The sequence below is a fragment of the Danio rerio genome, chromosome 20 (genome assembly GCF_049306965.1).
Source record: "Danio rerio strain Tuebingen ecotype United States chromosome 20, GRCz12tu, whole genome shotgun sequence".
Taxonomy (NCBI): domain Eukaryota; kingdom Metazoa; phylum Chordata; class Actinopteri; order Cypriniformes; family Danionidae; genus Danio; species Danio rerio.
Genome location: NC_133195.1, coordinates 28,710,111 through 28,725,858, shown reverse-complemented (window position 1 = coordinate 28,725,858; position 15,748 = coordinate 28,710,111). Strand labels below are relative to the sequence as shown.

Genomic DNA, 15,748 nt, shown 5'->3' with positions numbered 1-15,748 from the left:
CGTCGCATTTGTGAGCCCCTTGTTCTCCAGACAGCGCAGATGTACTTCCACGCTTTGCCTCTGTGTGAAGTTCTCGGGCGTGCGCACATCCACCTCCACTAACGCACAAAGCGCTTCTGCTCAGGTTACTGTAAATGAGACCTCCAGTCTTACAATTACCTGTTTAATGGACTAAATAGCCAGTAGGACCAGAAGCCATAATATGAAGAAACGCTACATGGATATAGGCAGGCTCCGGAAAATGAAAAAGATTAAACTCACTGAGAAGATTTCCGAAAGGTATGACATCGCGCGCGCTGCTTTGTTGTTTTGTTATTGCTCTTATTGGTTTTCACCTGAATGGCTCGCGCTCGGCTATTAATAGAGCGCTGAGCGGATTGACGCAAACAATAAACAAACAGCATCTCATGTAGTGTGATACGAAAGCGGTGTTTAATTCAGCGCTAATGCAGGCAGTGATTTAATGGATGTGCACAGGGCCGAATCTGACATTTCGTGTGAAAACAGTGCAGCGAGGCGCGTTGCTAACAAAATATTTAAATAGCATCCTCCAAAATGTGCACAGCTCAATATATTCAAGCACGCTAACGCATTTAATATCACATTCTGTTTTAATAAGCCGAGCTATTGTTGATGTAGTTTGATGCAGCGTCATCTAACAAGTAGTCTTGTTATTCGTTCATGACAATTACGATGTCTGAGAAAAACAGACTGTCTGAAAACACAGACAAACTGACAAGGGCCTCTGACTAGACACTATGCGCGGAGGAATGTGGTTCAGCATTGCATATTTTTCTGAAGATTATTTAACGTCCAATTATGCCTATTTATAGCTACATATTACGAATAGTTTTCAAAGCAGTGTTCTGAAGTTATTGGATGTATTAGGTTATAAGATTAGCTATTGTTCCTAGTGAGGTAAACAGCGTGTTCTGAACTGACCCCATGTCTTCTTTATATAGTGTAGCTGTCAGGACAATACTGTTTGTACGCTTCGTAGTGCGGCGAACGTGCGCTGATTTCTCTTGAAACGCTTTCTTGTTCTTTAAATAGCCACGGCAACACTGTAGACTCCTCGTTTAGGTGCTGATGCAGAAGATGAAATGTTGCCATGGTTACCAAACACAAAGGGATGTGGAGGGCAGAAAGCCCGAACAAAGGAATGGAGCACAATGGACTGTGCGACCAAAACATGGATCGTAACATCTTCAATAACTTATCTCGCGTAGGCTGAATGCTCGTTCATGTTTTCTATGAAATACAAAGCAGTTTACATTGTCTTGTACTGTAGTTAATGTGAGGAATGAACACAGAAGCCAAGAGCGTGTTAGTTGTTAAGGACTTGTTTATCTCTGTTTAGAGTTAAGAAAATATATTTAATAGAAAATAAAAAAGGAATTGTTAGTGTTAGATTTTTTTTTACAAAACAGAATGTATAGAGTTAGAGTTAAACATTTCCCAAATGATGTTTAACAGAGCAAAGAAATTTTCACAGTATGTCTGATAATATTTTTCTTCTTCTGGAGAAAGTCTTTGTTTTATTTCAGCTAGAATAAAAGCAGTTATTAATTTTTTAATAAACATTTTAAGGTCAAAATTATAAGCCCCTTTAAGCTATATTTTTTTCCATAATCTACAGAACAAACCATAGCTATACAAGGATTTGCCAAATGACCATAACCTGCCTAGTTAATCTAATTAACCTAGTTAAGCCTTTAAGTGTCACTTTAAGCTGTATAGAAGAGTCTTTAAAAATATCTAGGCAAATATTATTTACTGTCATCATGGAAAAGATTAAATAAATCAGTTATTAGAAATAGGTTATTAAAATTATTATGTTTAGAAATGTGTTGAAAAAATCTTCTCTCTGTTAAACAGAAATTGAGAAAAAATAAACAGGGGGGCTAATAATTCTGACTTCATGAACAAAAATCAGGATAACGGAAAATAATATGAAAATAGAAAATGTGCATAGAAAATTAAGAACAATTTTAGACAATTATGTTACATGAAAAATGTATTTTGCTGTTTTGTGAAAATGGACCTTGCTGATGAGGTTGAATAGGACAGATCATTCCACCAGACTGGAACTGTAAATCACCATAGTGATCACCATATAAAAGCCAGTGTAAACGGATATAAAACAGGTGTAAGGTGTGTTCTTTTTGGATTGTTATATTCAACACTAATGATTATTAATATTGCTAACTCTAATGTCCTGTTTTCAGTGCATACTCTGTTCTGAAGTTCATGATCGTCTGGATGATGGTGCTGTTAGCTGACTTTGTTCTGGAGTTCAGACTGGAATACCTGTGGCCCTGTTGGCTCTTTCTAGGGACCGTCTACACCACATTCCACTGTCATGGACTGGTAGGCACTTTTCTGCTCTGCATGCAACTTTATTATTTACTTGCAGATTGATAACAAATACAGGTCTTTAATATATGCAAATTTACATGCTTTATTTTCTTTATTGTCTTATTTTCTCTTTATTTTATTCATTCCAAATCAGCAAGACTTTTGTTCATCTCCAGATCATAAAAGATAATATATTCCTAATCAAATCTGAGAGATCAGATCTCCATTCAAAATATATAAACCATTCTGGTGCTTCAAAACATTTTTAAAAACATTTAAAAAATCTATACTAATCAAGCGGTGCAGTCAGTGGTTCTAAAGAGAAACAGTTGCTTTATAAGATGAACAGGTTCTTCTATTAAGATAAAACACAGATCTTCAAAAGACATAAACACAGCTCAACCAAACCTGCTTGACGCACAAGAAGAAACCTCATTGGTCCTTTGCTGTTTGACACATACCAGAATTAGCCTCATTGGTTCTTGTGCATCAAGCAATCATGCAGGAGCTTCAGTAAACAAATCTGAACACTGTAAATACTGTTCCCTGAGGCATGCAAATAAAGAGGTGCATTCACATCCTGTTCAAAGGATCATACAAGATTTCTTAGTAAAAAATGTCAAATGTAAGATCAAGTTCAACATTTATTTGACACCTTCAGGTATAGTAATTTTATACAAATTTATATCAAATGTTTATCGTTATCATTTACATTTGGGTATCACTTTATTTTGATGGTCCCTTTAACGCATTTTGTTGAATTTAAGTTACATTGCATCTATATACCAACTAATTCTGCCAATGCAGAATCAGAATGCAGAATCAGTTATTAGAAACGAGTCATTAAAACTATCATGTTTAGAAATGTGTTGAAAAAATCTTCTCTCTGTTAAATAGAAATTGGGGGGAAAAATAAACAGGGTGGCTGATAATTCAGGGGGGCTAATTCTGGCTTCAACTATACACTGTACTATACACTCATTTTTTGATTTTCTTTTTTAAATATTTCACAAATGATTTTTAACAGAGCAATGAAATTTTCACAGTATGTCTGATAATATTTTTTTGTCTGGAGAAAGTCTTATTTGTTTTATTTCAGCTAGAATAAAAGCTAATAAATAAGCTAATAAAAGCTTTTTTAATTAAAAAAATAAAAATTTTGGGACTAAATTATTAGCCCCTTTAAGCAATTTTTTTTGCGATAATCTACAGAACAAACCATTGTTATACAATAACTTGCCTAATTACCCTAACCTGCCTAGTTAACCTAATTAACCTAGTTAAGCCTTTTAATGTCACTTTAAGCTGTATAGAAGTGTCTTGAAAAATATCTAGTAAAATATTATTTACTGTCATCATAGAAAAGATAAAATAAATCAGTTATTAGAAATAAGATTTTAAAACTATTATGCTTGGAAATATGCTGAAACAATTTTCCCAGAACAGAACAGAAATTGGGGAAAAAAATAAACAACGGCGCTAATAATTCAGGGGGACTTCAACTGTGTGTATATACATATATATATATATTGATTACACATATCTTTTTTTGTGTTCTGAAGATGAATGAAAGTCTTAGAGGGTGAGTAAATGATGACCATTTTCATTTGGGATGAAACAGCCATTAACGATTATATATTTTTGATGCATTTATGTGCATGACTTAAATAAAAGATAGTAATCACAACTAATTTCTGCTTTTTTACAGGCCATCTGTGTGGTTTTTGTGTGTGCTGCATTTACCCTGGACTTATTCTGTTTAGTTTTTGTACCCTTACACTGGCTGTTTTTTGCCGCCAGTACTTATGTCTTACTCAACTATATGTGGCATACAGGTAAGACTGAACACTTCTAATAAAGCCACCATGTCAATAACACTCACAGATCACCATTCATACAATTCATCAATTGACCGACTGACTGACTGATTGATTTACAGAGAAAGGAATCTGTATGTCAACTGTGACATTATGGATCCTCTTAGTCTATATGGAGGCGTCTCTGCGCTTGAAAGAACTCAAAAGCCCTTATGCAAATCTGTCCCATCTATTTGCTGCACACTGGTAGGCTCAAATTGTCTTTCATTTATTTTGGAATTGATTGTCGTTTGGGACTTAAATGAAAAACAATTTTACCAGCTGTGCTTCCTGTTGTAATTTAACACGTGCCATAATTGTTTCTTCCAGCATTGGTTATCCGCTTGTGTATATGGGATTTGATGCAACCTGCTATTTCTCCAGCATGTTTAAGCTGCGCACTCAGAAATCTGCTCACAGTGAGAATGACCTCCATATGGATCTCCTGCAACAATCCCTACCTCCTTACATGCACCTCTACCCAAAATTGTGGATGGAAGGTATACTTTTGTTTACAGTACTATATCCTTTACAAACATTATGATTTACAAAGTCTTTCTAAGATGGGTAACACTAACACAGTAGATGGTACTCTTTATTAACTTGTTAACTACATTGAACTGATTCATAGATATAAAATTCTAAAGCATTTATTAATCTTAATATTCATTTCAACATTTATTAGATACCAGCAAATGTAATCGTTTTATGTTATGTATATATTCATTTTGATTATATTACCAAGTAAATTATTTTTACTAATATATTCAGTGGCGAGGTAGTGCTGTCGCCTCACTGCAAAAGAAGGTCGCTGGGTCGCTGGTTTGAACCTCGGCTCAGTTGTTGTTTCTGTGTAGAGTTTGCATGTTCTCCCTGCCTTCGCGTGGGTTTCCTCTGGGTGCTCTGGTTTCCCCCACAGTCCAAAGACATGCAGTACAGGTGAATTGGGTAGGCTAAATTGTCCGTGGTGTATGAGTGTGTGAATGTGTGTGTGGATGTTTCCCAGAGATGGGTTGCGGCTGGAAGGGCATCCACTGCGTAAAAACTTGCTGGATAAGTTGGCGGTTCATTCCGCTGTGGCGACCCCGGATTAATAAAGGGACTAAGCCGACAGGACAATGAATGAATGAATGAATATATTCAGTGATCCAATTTCATATTTTTGTTCTATTATATTATTATTTACTAAATACTGTATAGTTTTGTCACACTTTACCATGAAGATTTATCTGAGAACATAAGATAACCACTTTTATTAAAATCAGCAATGACCTATTTAACAGTATTTTTTTTAATTGTAATGTTAATTTTGACATTTACTTAGACATTTTTAAAAATCAAAAGTTTGTTAACATTAGTTTTTGAAAATTAGCTAACATGAACTAATAACGAACTTCTGTAGATTTATTAAGTAACATTTATAAAAAGATTACTAATGTAATGCTTATTGTTAGTTAACGTGGACTAATGGGATTTTATTGTATTCATTGCATTGTTTAACATTGTCTTATTTTATTTACATGCTGTTTTGTTACATTTTAAAAAATTCATGAAACTTTCCACAAAATAGCCAACATTATATTCACAAGCTTATTATTTTCAATGACAAGTTACAGTAAATTGTAAAAAATACTAGATACTAGATACAATCCTAGAACTAATGCCCTGACAGAAATATCACCAGTTCATTTTACATTTAAATTACATTATACGTTAATATACCATCCACTAACAACACAACTGTATCTTCTGATTTTCCAGAAAGAATCTGGTTCATAAGTTTGTAAAATCATAACAAATGTCTTTGCACAGATTCCAAATATAAGATGTCCAAATCCAGGCCAACGCAATACCAGTGTCCACCTGATACCACCACCTCAGAGGACAAACACAACATGGAAGACTGCCTTCAAATCCACAGACTTCCCTCCAGACCTGAAAAAGACCTAAATCCACAAACTCCAGCATCCAAGCACCGCGGAGGCGAAATTCATTTAGACTCCACATCCATCCTAGAAATGACTGAAAACCTACCTCAGGACGATCAGAGCAGCAAAGCTCTAAGATCCTCCAAGAGCTCTCTGCCTAAAGTGCAGCGAAGCTCAGTGAATGTTCCTAATGGCAAAGCCGAGAAGAGGCAGAAAAACCTCAAAGCCATCAACTCCACAGGGGAATCTGTTGAACGGTGCTCGTCAAACATCCCAACCCACAATCCTCCACCAAATCCTTCCAACCCACATGCTGAGCAGATGCTGAAGTAGGTGTATTTCATCTCAGTGCACAGTATATGGATGCACCAATAACACTTTTGGTCATTTCCTATTTTAATAAACAACATTTGACCAAGCACACAGGAAATTTTAAACATTGAATAAGCTAAACTGGCCATAGTGCATGAATGTGAAGGAGTGTGTATGGATGTTTCCCAGTACTGGGTTGCAGCTGGAAGGGCATCCACTGCGTAAAACATTTGCTGGATAAGTTTGAGGTTCATTCCACTGTGGCGGCCCCTGATAATTGAAGGGACTAAGCCAAGGAAAATGAATGAATAAACTGTCCAATTTCAATACTCAAATGAATTAGTTGAATTATTTGAGGAAGATCTACAAGTTTACATTTTCAGAGTACCATACCATATTTTATTTGATTTATTTTGTTTTTAATGCCTAATTCTTTTAACTTCTTCTAGATAGTAAACTTCTAGATCTGGTTTTCAACACATTTCGACAGCATCTTCATCTTCAATATCGAAACAACAAATGGAATTACAATAAATCATTTACCTAATTTGATGTCATTAGTATCTTTGCAAAGCTTGGACATTTTGACACACATGTAAACAAACACACACATACTTGTGTGTACAGGTTGTATTGTATTAAAATGGTTTATGAGGGCAAGTCCTCGTAATTCAAACGCTTATATCATACTTAACTGGGATCTTCTGACATTTAAATTTAGCCCCAAGTTTCCTGTGAGAGTTGGATTTAGGCCAAATAAGTTGTCTATACAGTATAAAATACATTAGGCCTATGGAGAGTCCTAAAAAACCAACACACACACAACATGCATACAACAAGCATACAACTCAATGCCTTCAAGCAGTCTGTTAATACAGTGGTTCCCAAAGTGGAGGTCACGGGACAATGACAGGGGGTTGCGACACATGGAGATTGCCAAAAAACTAATTAATTTTATTAAACTATGTCCATGTCCAGCCAGTGTCCATGGTTTACAGATTTATAACCACCTCAGAGGATATTTAGGGTCACGAGACATTGTTATTTTGGCAGTTGAGGACTGAAAAGTTTGGGAACTCCTGTGTTAATATACTATGGGTTCCGTGTTAAAAATCCTTATGTTTGCACAAGTGTAATGGACTGTGTGAGCTGTCTAATGAATTTGGAGTACATTTACACTGTCATCTCCATCTGCTCCACAGGCTGGAACAGGAGCTGAGAAAGCTGAAGGGAGAGCTGCAGGCGAGCAGACAGAGCGAGCAAGAGCTGCGCAGTCACATTTGTAATCTCACCAACAGTGAACACAGTCTGCGGCCTGAAGTCTCTCTGCTCAGACATGCAAATGAACTGCTGCAGAACAAGTGAGTGCTCTGATCTCCTCCTGCTGCTCTGGGTTAATGTTCACGCACGCTGCTTGAACTTTTGTATGAATTTATGTATCGAACATATCAGTGTTTCTTACTAACTGCAGACATTTAAAATTATTTAATTGTTTGTTTCAATAAAGCCTCTTAAAGTTTGTATGGCTTTACCTTTTTCTGAGTCACTACAAAAGCCATTTATTAACTTTTGTAAAAAAAAAAAAAAAAAAAAAAAAAAAAAAAAATATATATATATATATATATATATATATATATATATATATATATATATATATATATATATATATATATATATAATCATTTTATAAAACAAAAAAGTTCATCATAAATGGTTTTAATCAATCAATCAATCAATCATCAATCAATCATACAATAAATCAATCAATCAATCAATCAATTAATCAATCAATCAATCAATTAATCAATTAATTGTTTTATTCATTTATTTAAATTAAAATAGCTAAATATCAAAAAGTGACTTTAAAGACATTTATATTAGATTTATCAAAAAAATAATGTTATAATGATCAACGAATCCTTGAAAATGTAACATGGTTTCCACAAAAATGTCAAGCATTCATTTTCAACAATAATAAAAAAATAGCCATGTTTCTTGAGCATCAAATCAGCATATAAGAATTATTTTTGAATTATCATGTGATGCCATTGAAGTGTATAAGTGACATATTATAATATAATATAATATAATATAATATAATATAATATAATATAATATAATATAATATAATATAATATAATATAATATAATACATATGCTGGATAAGTTGGTGGTTCTTTCCGCTGTGGTGACCCTGGATTAATAAAGGGACTAAGCTGAAAAGAAAATGAAATAATGAATAACTACACCACATATATGTTGACCCAATACATTGCATTTTCTGTGCAGGATTCAGTGTCTGAGTAAATCCAGACAGAAGGACAAACAGAACTGTTCCTTGCTGGAAAAGAAAATCAGAATGGAAACAGACGCCCGAGTTGTGGTAGAAAAACAGCTCACAGAAGTCAGAGCCCAAAAATTTGATGAAGCAACGATTTTACTTCGGAGCGCATCACACAGGTAAATATATCAACATCACTATAGTGCAAGAAGTGTCGATATGCCTATAGTAATCATGTGAATGTGAATTTGCTTTTGGTCACTGATGATACATAATCTCTGTCTTTGAGACTAGGTCTAAATGACCTGCTTTTTAATTATGGCTATAATTGGCAATAGAGATGTCAATGCAAAATAGCAATGACAAAATGAACTTGTAAAATGTTGTATTTTTCCATCCACTATAGGCAAGAACAAAGTGAAACTCAAATGTTGAGGAAAAAAGCTAAAGATCTAGACTCAGAGTACAAACAACTACAGCTGGAGTATCAGGGGAAAGAGAATCGAATGATAGCTCTAGAGAATGAAGTGGAGGTAAAGGACGCGGTTCGTAGATCTGTTCAGTTACTCACTGCATTCAATAGCTGTGATGTGCTGGATGTTTGTGCTCCATATTTTTTATGTTTATCATGTAATGACGCATGGATCCGGTGACTTCCAGTCTGTTGTGTGTTGTTGTTTTTTTTTTTGTCATTGTGGATGAAAGTTTCTGTTCATTTTAATTTTTTTGGTCATTATTATTTCTTGTTCCTTGCCCAGTTTAAATGCTGTTAGTGCCATCTGCTATATAAACCATGCCAAGGCCGAAACCACATATTTCATAAATCATTGTGAAACCTGAGAGTTTTAGTATTATGATGAATTTAACAGAGTAATAGAAATCTGACCCAGGAGAATAAACTGTTTGACACACAGTTGTTGATCAGACTATGCTCACCGCCCACTTTATTAGGTACACCTTGCTAGTACCGGGTTGGACCCCCTTTTGCCTTAACTAAATCCTTCATGGTATAGATTCAAGAAGGTACTGGAAATATTTCTCAAAGATTTTGGTCCATATTGAGATGATAGCGTCACGCAGCTGCTGCAGATTTGTCGGCTGCACATCTATGATGCGAATCTCCGTTCACCCACATCCCTAAGGTGCTCTATTGGATTGAGATCTAGTAACTGTGGAGGCCATTTAAGTACAATGAACTCATTGTCATGTTCAAGAAACCAGTCTGAGATGATGCCTTTTATCAGCTCAAACCAGTCTGGCCATTCTCCTTTAACCTCTGGCACCAACAAGGTATTTATGCCCACACAACTGCCACTTCCCTGATATATTTTCTCTTTTTCGCACCGTTTTCTGTAAACCTTTAGGATGGTTGTGTGTGAAAATCACAGTATATTAGCAGTTTCTGAAATACTCAGACCAGCCCGTCTTGCACCAACAACCATGGCACATTCAAAGTCACTTAAATCACCTTTCTTCCCTATTCTGATGCTCGGTTTGAACAGTAGCAGATCGTCTTGACCATGTCTGCATGCTAAATGCATGGAGTTGCAGCCATGTGATTGGCTGATTAGATATTTGTGTTAAACTAGCAGTTGGACAGGTGTACCTAATAAAGTGGCCGGTGAGTGTAAATATGCTTATAACAATGGGACATTTGCATGTAAAAAATAATGCACACAATTTTCTGTATATATAATAAAATATATAAAATAAAATCTAAATAATATATTTTTAAAATTACATATTTTTGAAAACAAAACTAATGTGCAGTGTAATCTTTATTTAGCTGGCCCAAAAATCTATGATCTGCAACACTATATACATCCTAATTTTTTTATGTGAAGTGTGTAATTTACATTATTCAAGCAGCAGCCAAAGGAAGTTCAAAATATGATTAAGAATTACTTATTAATAATAATGGTATGTTTTTACAAGAAAATAATATTTCAGTCTTTAAGTGTTTTTTCAGTATCTTTGTTATTTAAAAACTATATATATATATATTATTGTTACGTAACCATAAATATATATTTATTATATTTAATAAAAAAAACTGTTATACATATATTGTATTAGATGTAAATTATGTATAATTATTTTAATTATTATAAAATATTTAAAAATCACATGTAAATTATTGTGCAACTTGGCATTTCTTGTCAAAATTTGGGAAACTTACCATTTTAAATGAAAATTGTTTTAAAATAAATCATATACCACATCATGTACAGCATCTTGTTTTCTAATATGACTGGAATTTAAGTCCTGCCAGATTGCTAAAAATAGGAAGTAATATGTTAGTATAACATCCATGTTCATACCTAAATAATGCATTTCAAGTTTCTCATCAAACTCAACAGTTTTGAAGTAGAAAGTAGCATAAATCTCAATATCAGGCAAATTACACACTTTTGCCTTCTACAATTGTGTGAGTGAAAGCCATTTTCTGGAACTGGACAAATGAGATTCAAATCATCATCTAAAATGGTTTAAATCTTCCCTATTGCCATTATCATGTTCTGTTCTCTTCTGCTCTGTTGTGGTATGATGTGTGTAATTTTGTGCTGCTTATCCACAGACTCTGCAGAGGAACAGATGCAGTGAGCAGGAGGCCGACGCTCTGCTCTCTGCTCTCTCCTCACTGCAGGACAAGGCTCAGCATCTCGAGTACAACCTGAGTGCAGAAACCCGGCTCAAACTAGACCTGTTCTCAGCCCTTGGAGACGCACGCAGACAGCTGGAGATAGCGCAAGGTTCATCCCACTTCACATTATAACACTTATCCAGACTTTCATGTCATTACTGTTTTTGTTTTTGTGCATCAACACGTAGCACTGAGGAGCTCATGGTGACCTAAGGTCAATTCGTGGCTCAAGGGACTTTGCCAATCCTTCTTCCCTTTTTCTGCTAGCCATGTTTTCCTGTCCATTCTTTACACTGTGAAACCACCTTAAAATAGTAAAAAAAAAAAAGTTAAGAATGAATATTGCAAAATGTTTTGCTTAAACTGAAAGTTGTTGAGGCGACACAGTGGCACAGTAGGTAGTGCTGTTGCCTCACAGCAGGAAAGTCGCTGGTTCAAGCCTCAGCCGGGGCAGTTGGCGTTTCTGTGTAAAATTTGCATGTTCTCCCCGCGTTCGCGTGGGTTTCCTCCGGGTGCTCCGGTTTCCTCCAAAGACGTGGTACAGGTGAATTGGGTAGGCTAAAATGTATGAGTGTGAATGAGTGTGTATGGATGTTTCCCAGTGATGGGTTGCAGCTGGAGGGGCATCCGCTGCGTAAAGCATGTGCTGAATAAGTTAGTGTTTTTTCCGCTGTGGTGAACCCAGATTAATAAAAGGGACAAAGCCAAAAAGAAAATGAATGAAAGTTGTTGATTTTTACTTTGCTTTCATTTTTTATTTACACTACCAGTCAAAAGTTTGGGATTAGTATGATTTATTAATGTTTTTTAGGAAGAAGCACATTTTGTTCATTAATATTGCATCTTTTAAATTAAATATATATAAATATGAAATAAATACAAAAACTTATCTGTTCCTGGAGATCTACCTTCCTGCAAATTTCAGTTGCAACCCATATCAAACACACCTGCCTGTAATTATCAAATGCTGTACAGGTCCTTATTAATTGGTTCAAGTGTGTTTGATCAGCCGGCAGCTAGCTCTCTGCAACTCTCACATGGTCGCCCACTGAAGCTAAGCAGGGCTGCGCCTGGTCAGTACCTGGATGGGAGACCACATGGGAAAGCTAGGTTGCTGCCGGAAGTGGTGTTAGTGAGGCCAGCAGGGGGTGCCCAACCTGCGGTCTGTGTGGGTCCTAATGCCCCAGTATAGTGACGGGGACGCTATACTGCTCAGTGAGCGCCGTCTTTCGGACGAGACGTTAAACCGAGGTCCCGACTCTCTGTGGTTGTTAAAAATCCCAGGATGTCCTTCGAAAAGAGTAGGGGTTTAACCCCGGCATCCAGGCCAAATCTGCCCACTGGCCTTTGTCCATCATGGCCTCCTAACCATCCCCATATTCCAATTGGCTTCATCGCTGTCTCCTCTCCACCAGCTGGTGTGCGGTCTGGCGCAAAATGGCTGCCGTCGCGTCATCCAGGTGGATGCTGCACACTGGTGGTGGATGAGGAGATTCCCCCCATTGTGTGTAAAGCGCTTTGAGTGCCCAGAAAAGCGCTATATAAATGTAAGGAATTATTATTATTATTATTATTATTATGATCAGGGTTAAAGCTGAACTCTGTAGGAAGGTAGATCTCCAGGAACAGGGTTGAGCACCCCTGGTCTACATTAATTCTAATAATTATTATACTATGGTCACCAAAAGGGATGCTCCGATCGATCGGCTGGAGATCAGTATCAGCTGATAATCACATTTTATGACTCGATCGTTACTCACCCATCTAGACCAATCTCATGAACTAATCGAAGATGTTTTGAATTAGATAAGATACTCCAGAAATCATGGAGATGAGAGTGAATTAGCAGGAGAACAGATTGCGAGAGTCACGGTGATGTTCTCAGCTTTACATTTATTAGGTCAGATGAATAGCACAGTAAAGTATCTCTAGTGCACATCCCTGTCCCTCTCCTCGAGCGATCAAGTTGTTGTGAGGCTGTCCGCTGCAGCTGTGGTCACAGATATGCTAGTTGGAGAGCAAAATATTAGAATGGCAATGCATGTATGTAGGCCTTTTTACATATAAAAAAACTGAAATTATTTTTTGTAAAGCTGCTTCTGATCATGACATGTCCACACTAAATGGTTATAAGAGACATGTAGGGATTATATGGAACATCCTTCATTTATTCTCTTAGGTAAGGCGAGATCATACTTAGAGGGTGTGCTTTCTGTGCCTTATGCATTATAAAGCTTGAAGCATCAGAATCGGTACTCGATATCGGCCAAACACCATGACAAGGAAGTCAGTACTAAGTATAGGCTGCAAAAATCCTGATCGGAGCATCCCTAGTTACCACACCTAAAGGCACTGTTCAGATGTATTTCAAAATATTTGTCAGGTTTTTGTCCTTAAATAGTAGCTTATGTATGTTAAATTAAATGATGTGGCTTATCTAACAAAATAACTTACTATAACAGTCCAAAAACTAGTACACCCAAATGTTTGTTATAGAAAAATATTAAATACAAATTTTAAAAAGAGGAGAAATCAAGAGAAGCAAAAAAATGAAAAGATTTAGATGAAATTTTGTAGGCTGTCATTTTTTTATTTAACTTTTTTTTTTTTTTTTGCAATATTTTGCTTAAATTTTATTGTATTATCTTTCAATTTCTAAATATGTTTGGTAACTAAAATATAACTTTAATAAATATATTTGTTTAATAAATCTGCTTTGTTTAAATGCACTAAAATCCATTGACTATATTCACTGAGAAATGGATACAAATATTCATTTACAAAATAGAATGTACTCAATTTTGCTGAGCACTGTATTTTAAAATATAATTGAATAGATAAATGCTTATTAATATGTTTCCACAATATTAAAATCTGCTTCAATGTTTTTTCTCATCAGTTAAAATACTGAAACAGGACCATGAGGTGAAGGAAATGAAGCAGAAGCTTGCTGAGGCGATGGCTGTGGCTCCAGGTATGTCCTATATGGCCCCGAGGTCCTCCATGCCTCAGTACCTCAAGTTCTTGAACTCTGAGCGCTACATGCTAAACCCCAGAGCGCTTATGTACCAGTGTCTGAAGAAGTAAGAGCGGCAGGGACAAATCCCATGGCTTTTCAATGATTGTTGTGACTCGACATTCCAAACATGAGGGCATCTCTGCTTCAAGGTTTGCCAGAAAACTTTGCCTTTTGACAATGCCAGCCGCCTCTGGTGAGTCTCCGGCTGTGTTTACTGAATTGAGCAGAGGCACTGAGGCCGCTTGTAGGTGACTTTGCTTCAAGCCAAGATTTAATCGAATCAAAGTTGACTGTAAATAAATTGTTGACCAGCGGATGACCATCGAATGCTGAGCAAACCACTGCGAGCGGCGCAAACCGCTCAAGATATCAGTATGAAAAAAACTTGATGAGGAGCACAGTTCGTCATGAGGACAGGATCTCCTGCAAAATGAAGAGGCTCTTCTTCAGCCATGACAATAACAGGCCAATGCCTCACTTGGTCATTCTGTGCCTCATTATTTATGTGAATTCAATTTATACAACAAGCCAATATCAAATGTAAGTCAGTATGTGAATATTCGAGTGCTTTGTACTGTTTTGTATTCTTTTTACATTACACAAGTTAAAACAGAATTGAACAGCACACAAACACACACACACACACGCACACATACACACAAACTAAGAAAAAAACGAAACAATATTTGTAGGTTTTCATGTTTCTGAAACCGTTGCCTTTTTTATGTATCAATGGGATGTTTTTTATGAGAAGTTTATTTTTCTGCCTTGACATAACTTTTTTTTCCTAAACCAAAATTAAATAATGGTTTAATTTTGTAATAATACTTGTTGGTCTGCATGCCAATTTGTGTAAAATGATTGTTTTGGACAAAAAAAAAGAAAAAAAAGAAAAGATTTTGATGTCTAATTGTGCTTTTGTGCAAGGGCTGTTTTCTTCCAATGATTCTGGGAGCAGTAATAAAGTCATTTACAATGATAAATGTGTATTGTCTTAAAATGTTTTTTTAGAGACTTAAAAGGTTAGTTCATCTGTCATCATTTGCTCACCATCATTTCATTTTTTAAACCTATTAAGCTTTTGTTTATCTTCAGAACAAATATTAATATATTTTAATAACATCCGAGAGGTTTCTGTCCCTCAATACAAAGTAATTCAAATAAAACTCAGAATGTATGTTAAAAAAATAAAATAAAAAAATACAACTTCAACTCACAATGGCGCAGTGGGTAGCACGGCCACCTCACAGCAAGAAGGTTGCTGGTTCGAGCCTTGGCTGGGTCAGTTGGCATTTCTGTGTGGAGTTTGCATGGTCTTCTCTGGGTGCTCCGGTTTCCCCCACAAGTCCA

The 15,748-nt window shown here is 36.0% G+C and overlaps 1 protein-coding gene across 6 annotated transcripts; it reads left to right on the top strand.

Annotated features, from left to right (window-relative positions):
• The first annotated feature begins 97 nt into the window (after positions 1 to 97).
• On the top strand, positions 98 to 15,381 carry si:dkey-12h9.6. Of its 6 annotated transcripts, none has more exons than XM_021473365.2 (11): positions 98 to 279; positions 2,229 to 2,370; positions 4,067 to 4,193; positions 4,298 to 4,421; positions 4,545 to 4,714; positions 6,027 to 6,471; positions 7,657 to 7,815; positions 8,744 to 8,914; positions 9,142 to 9,268; positions 11,314 to 11,488; positions 14,279 to 15,381. In XM_021473365.2, the coding sequence occupies exons 1-11, from the start codon at positions 203 to 205 to the stop codon at positions 14,464 to 14,466; spliced, it is 1,905 nt and encodes a 634-aa protein (XP_021329040.1). In that variant the 5' UTR covers positions 98 to 202; the 3' UTR covers positions 14,467 to 15,381. The 6 variants fall into 6 exon arrangements, 4 of the variants coding, with proteins under 4 accessions (XP_021329040.1, XP_021329039.1, XP_073789380.1 ...); XM_021473364.2 differs by having other exon boundaries at positions 9,142 to 9,280; XM_073933279.1 differs by having other exon boundaries at positions 98 to 2,154.
• The last annotated feature ends 367 nt before the right edge of the window (positions 15,382 to 15,748 follow it).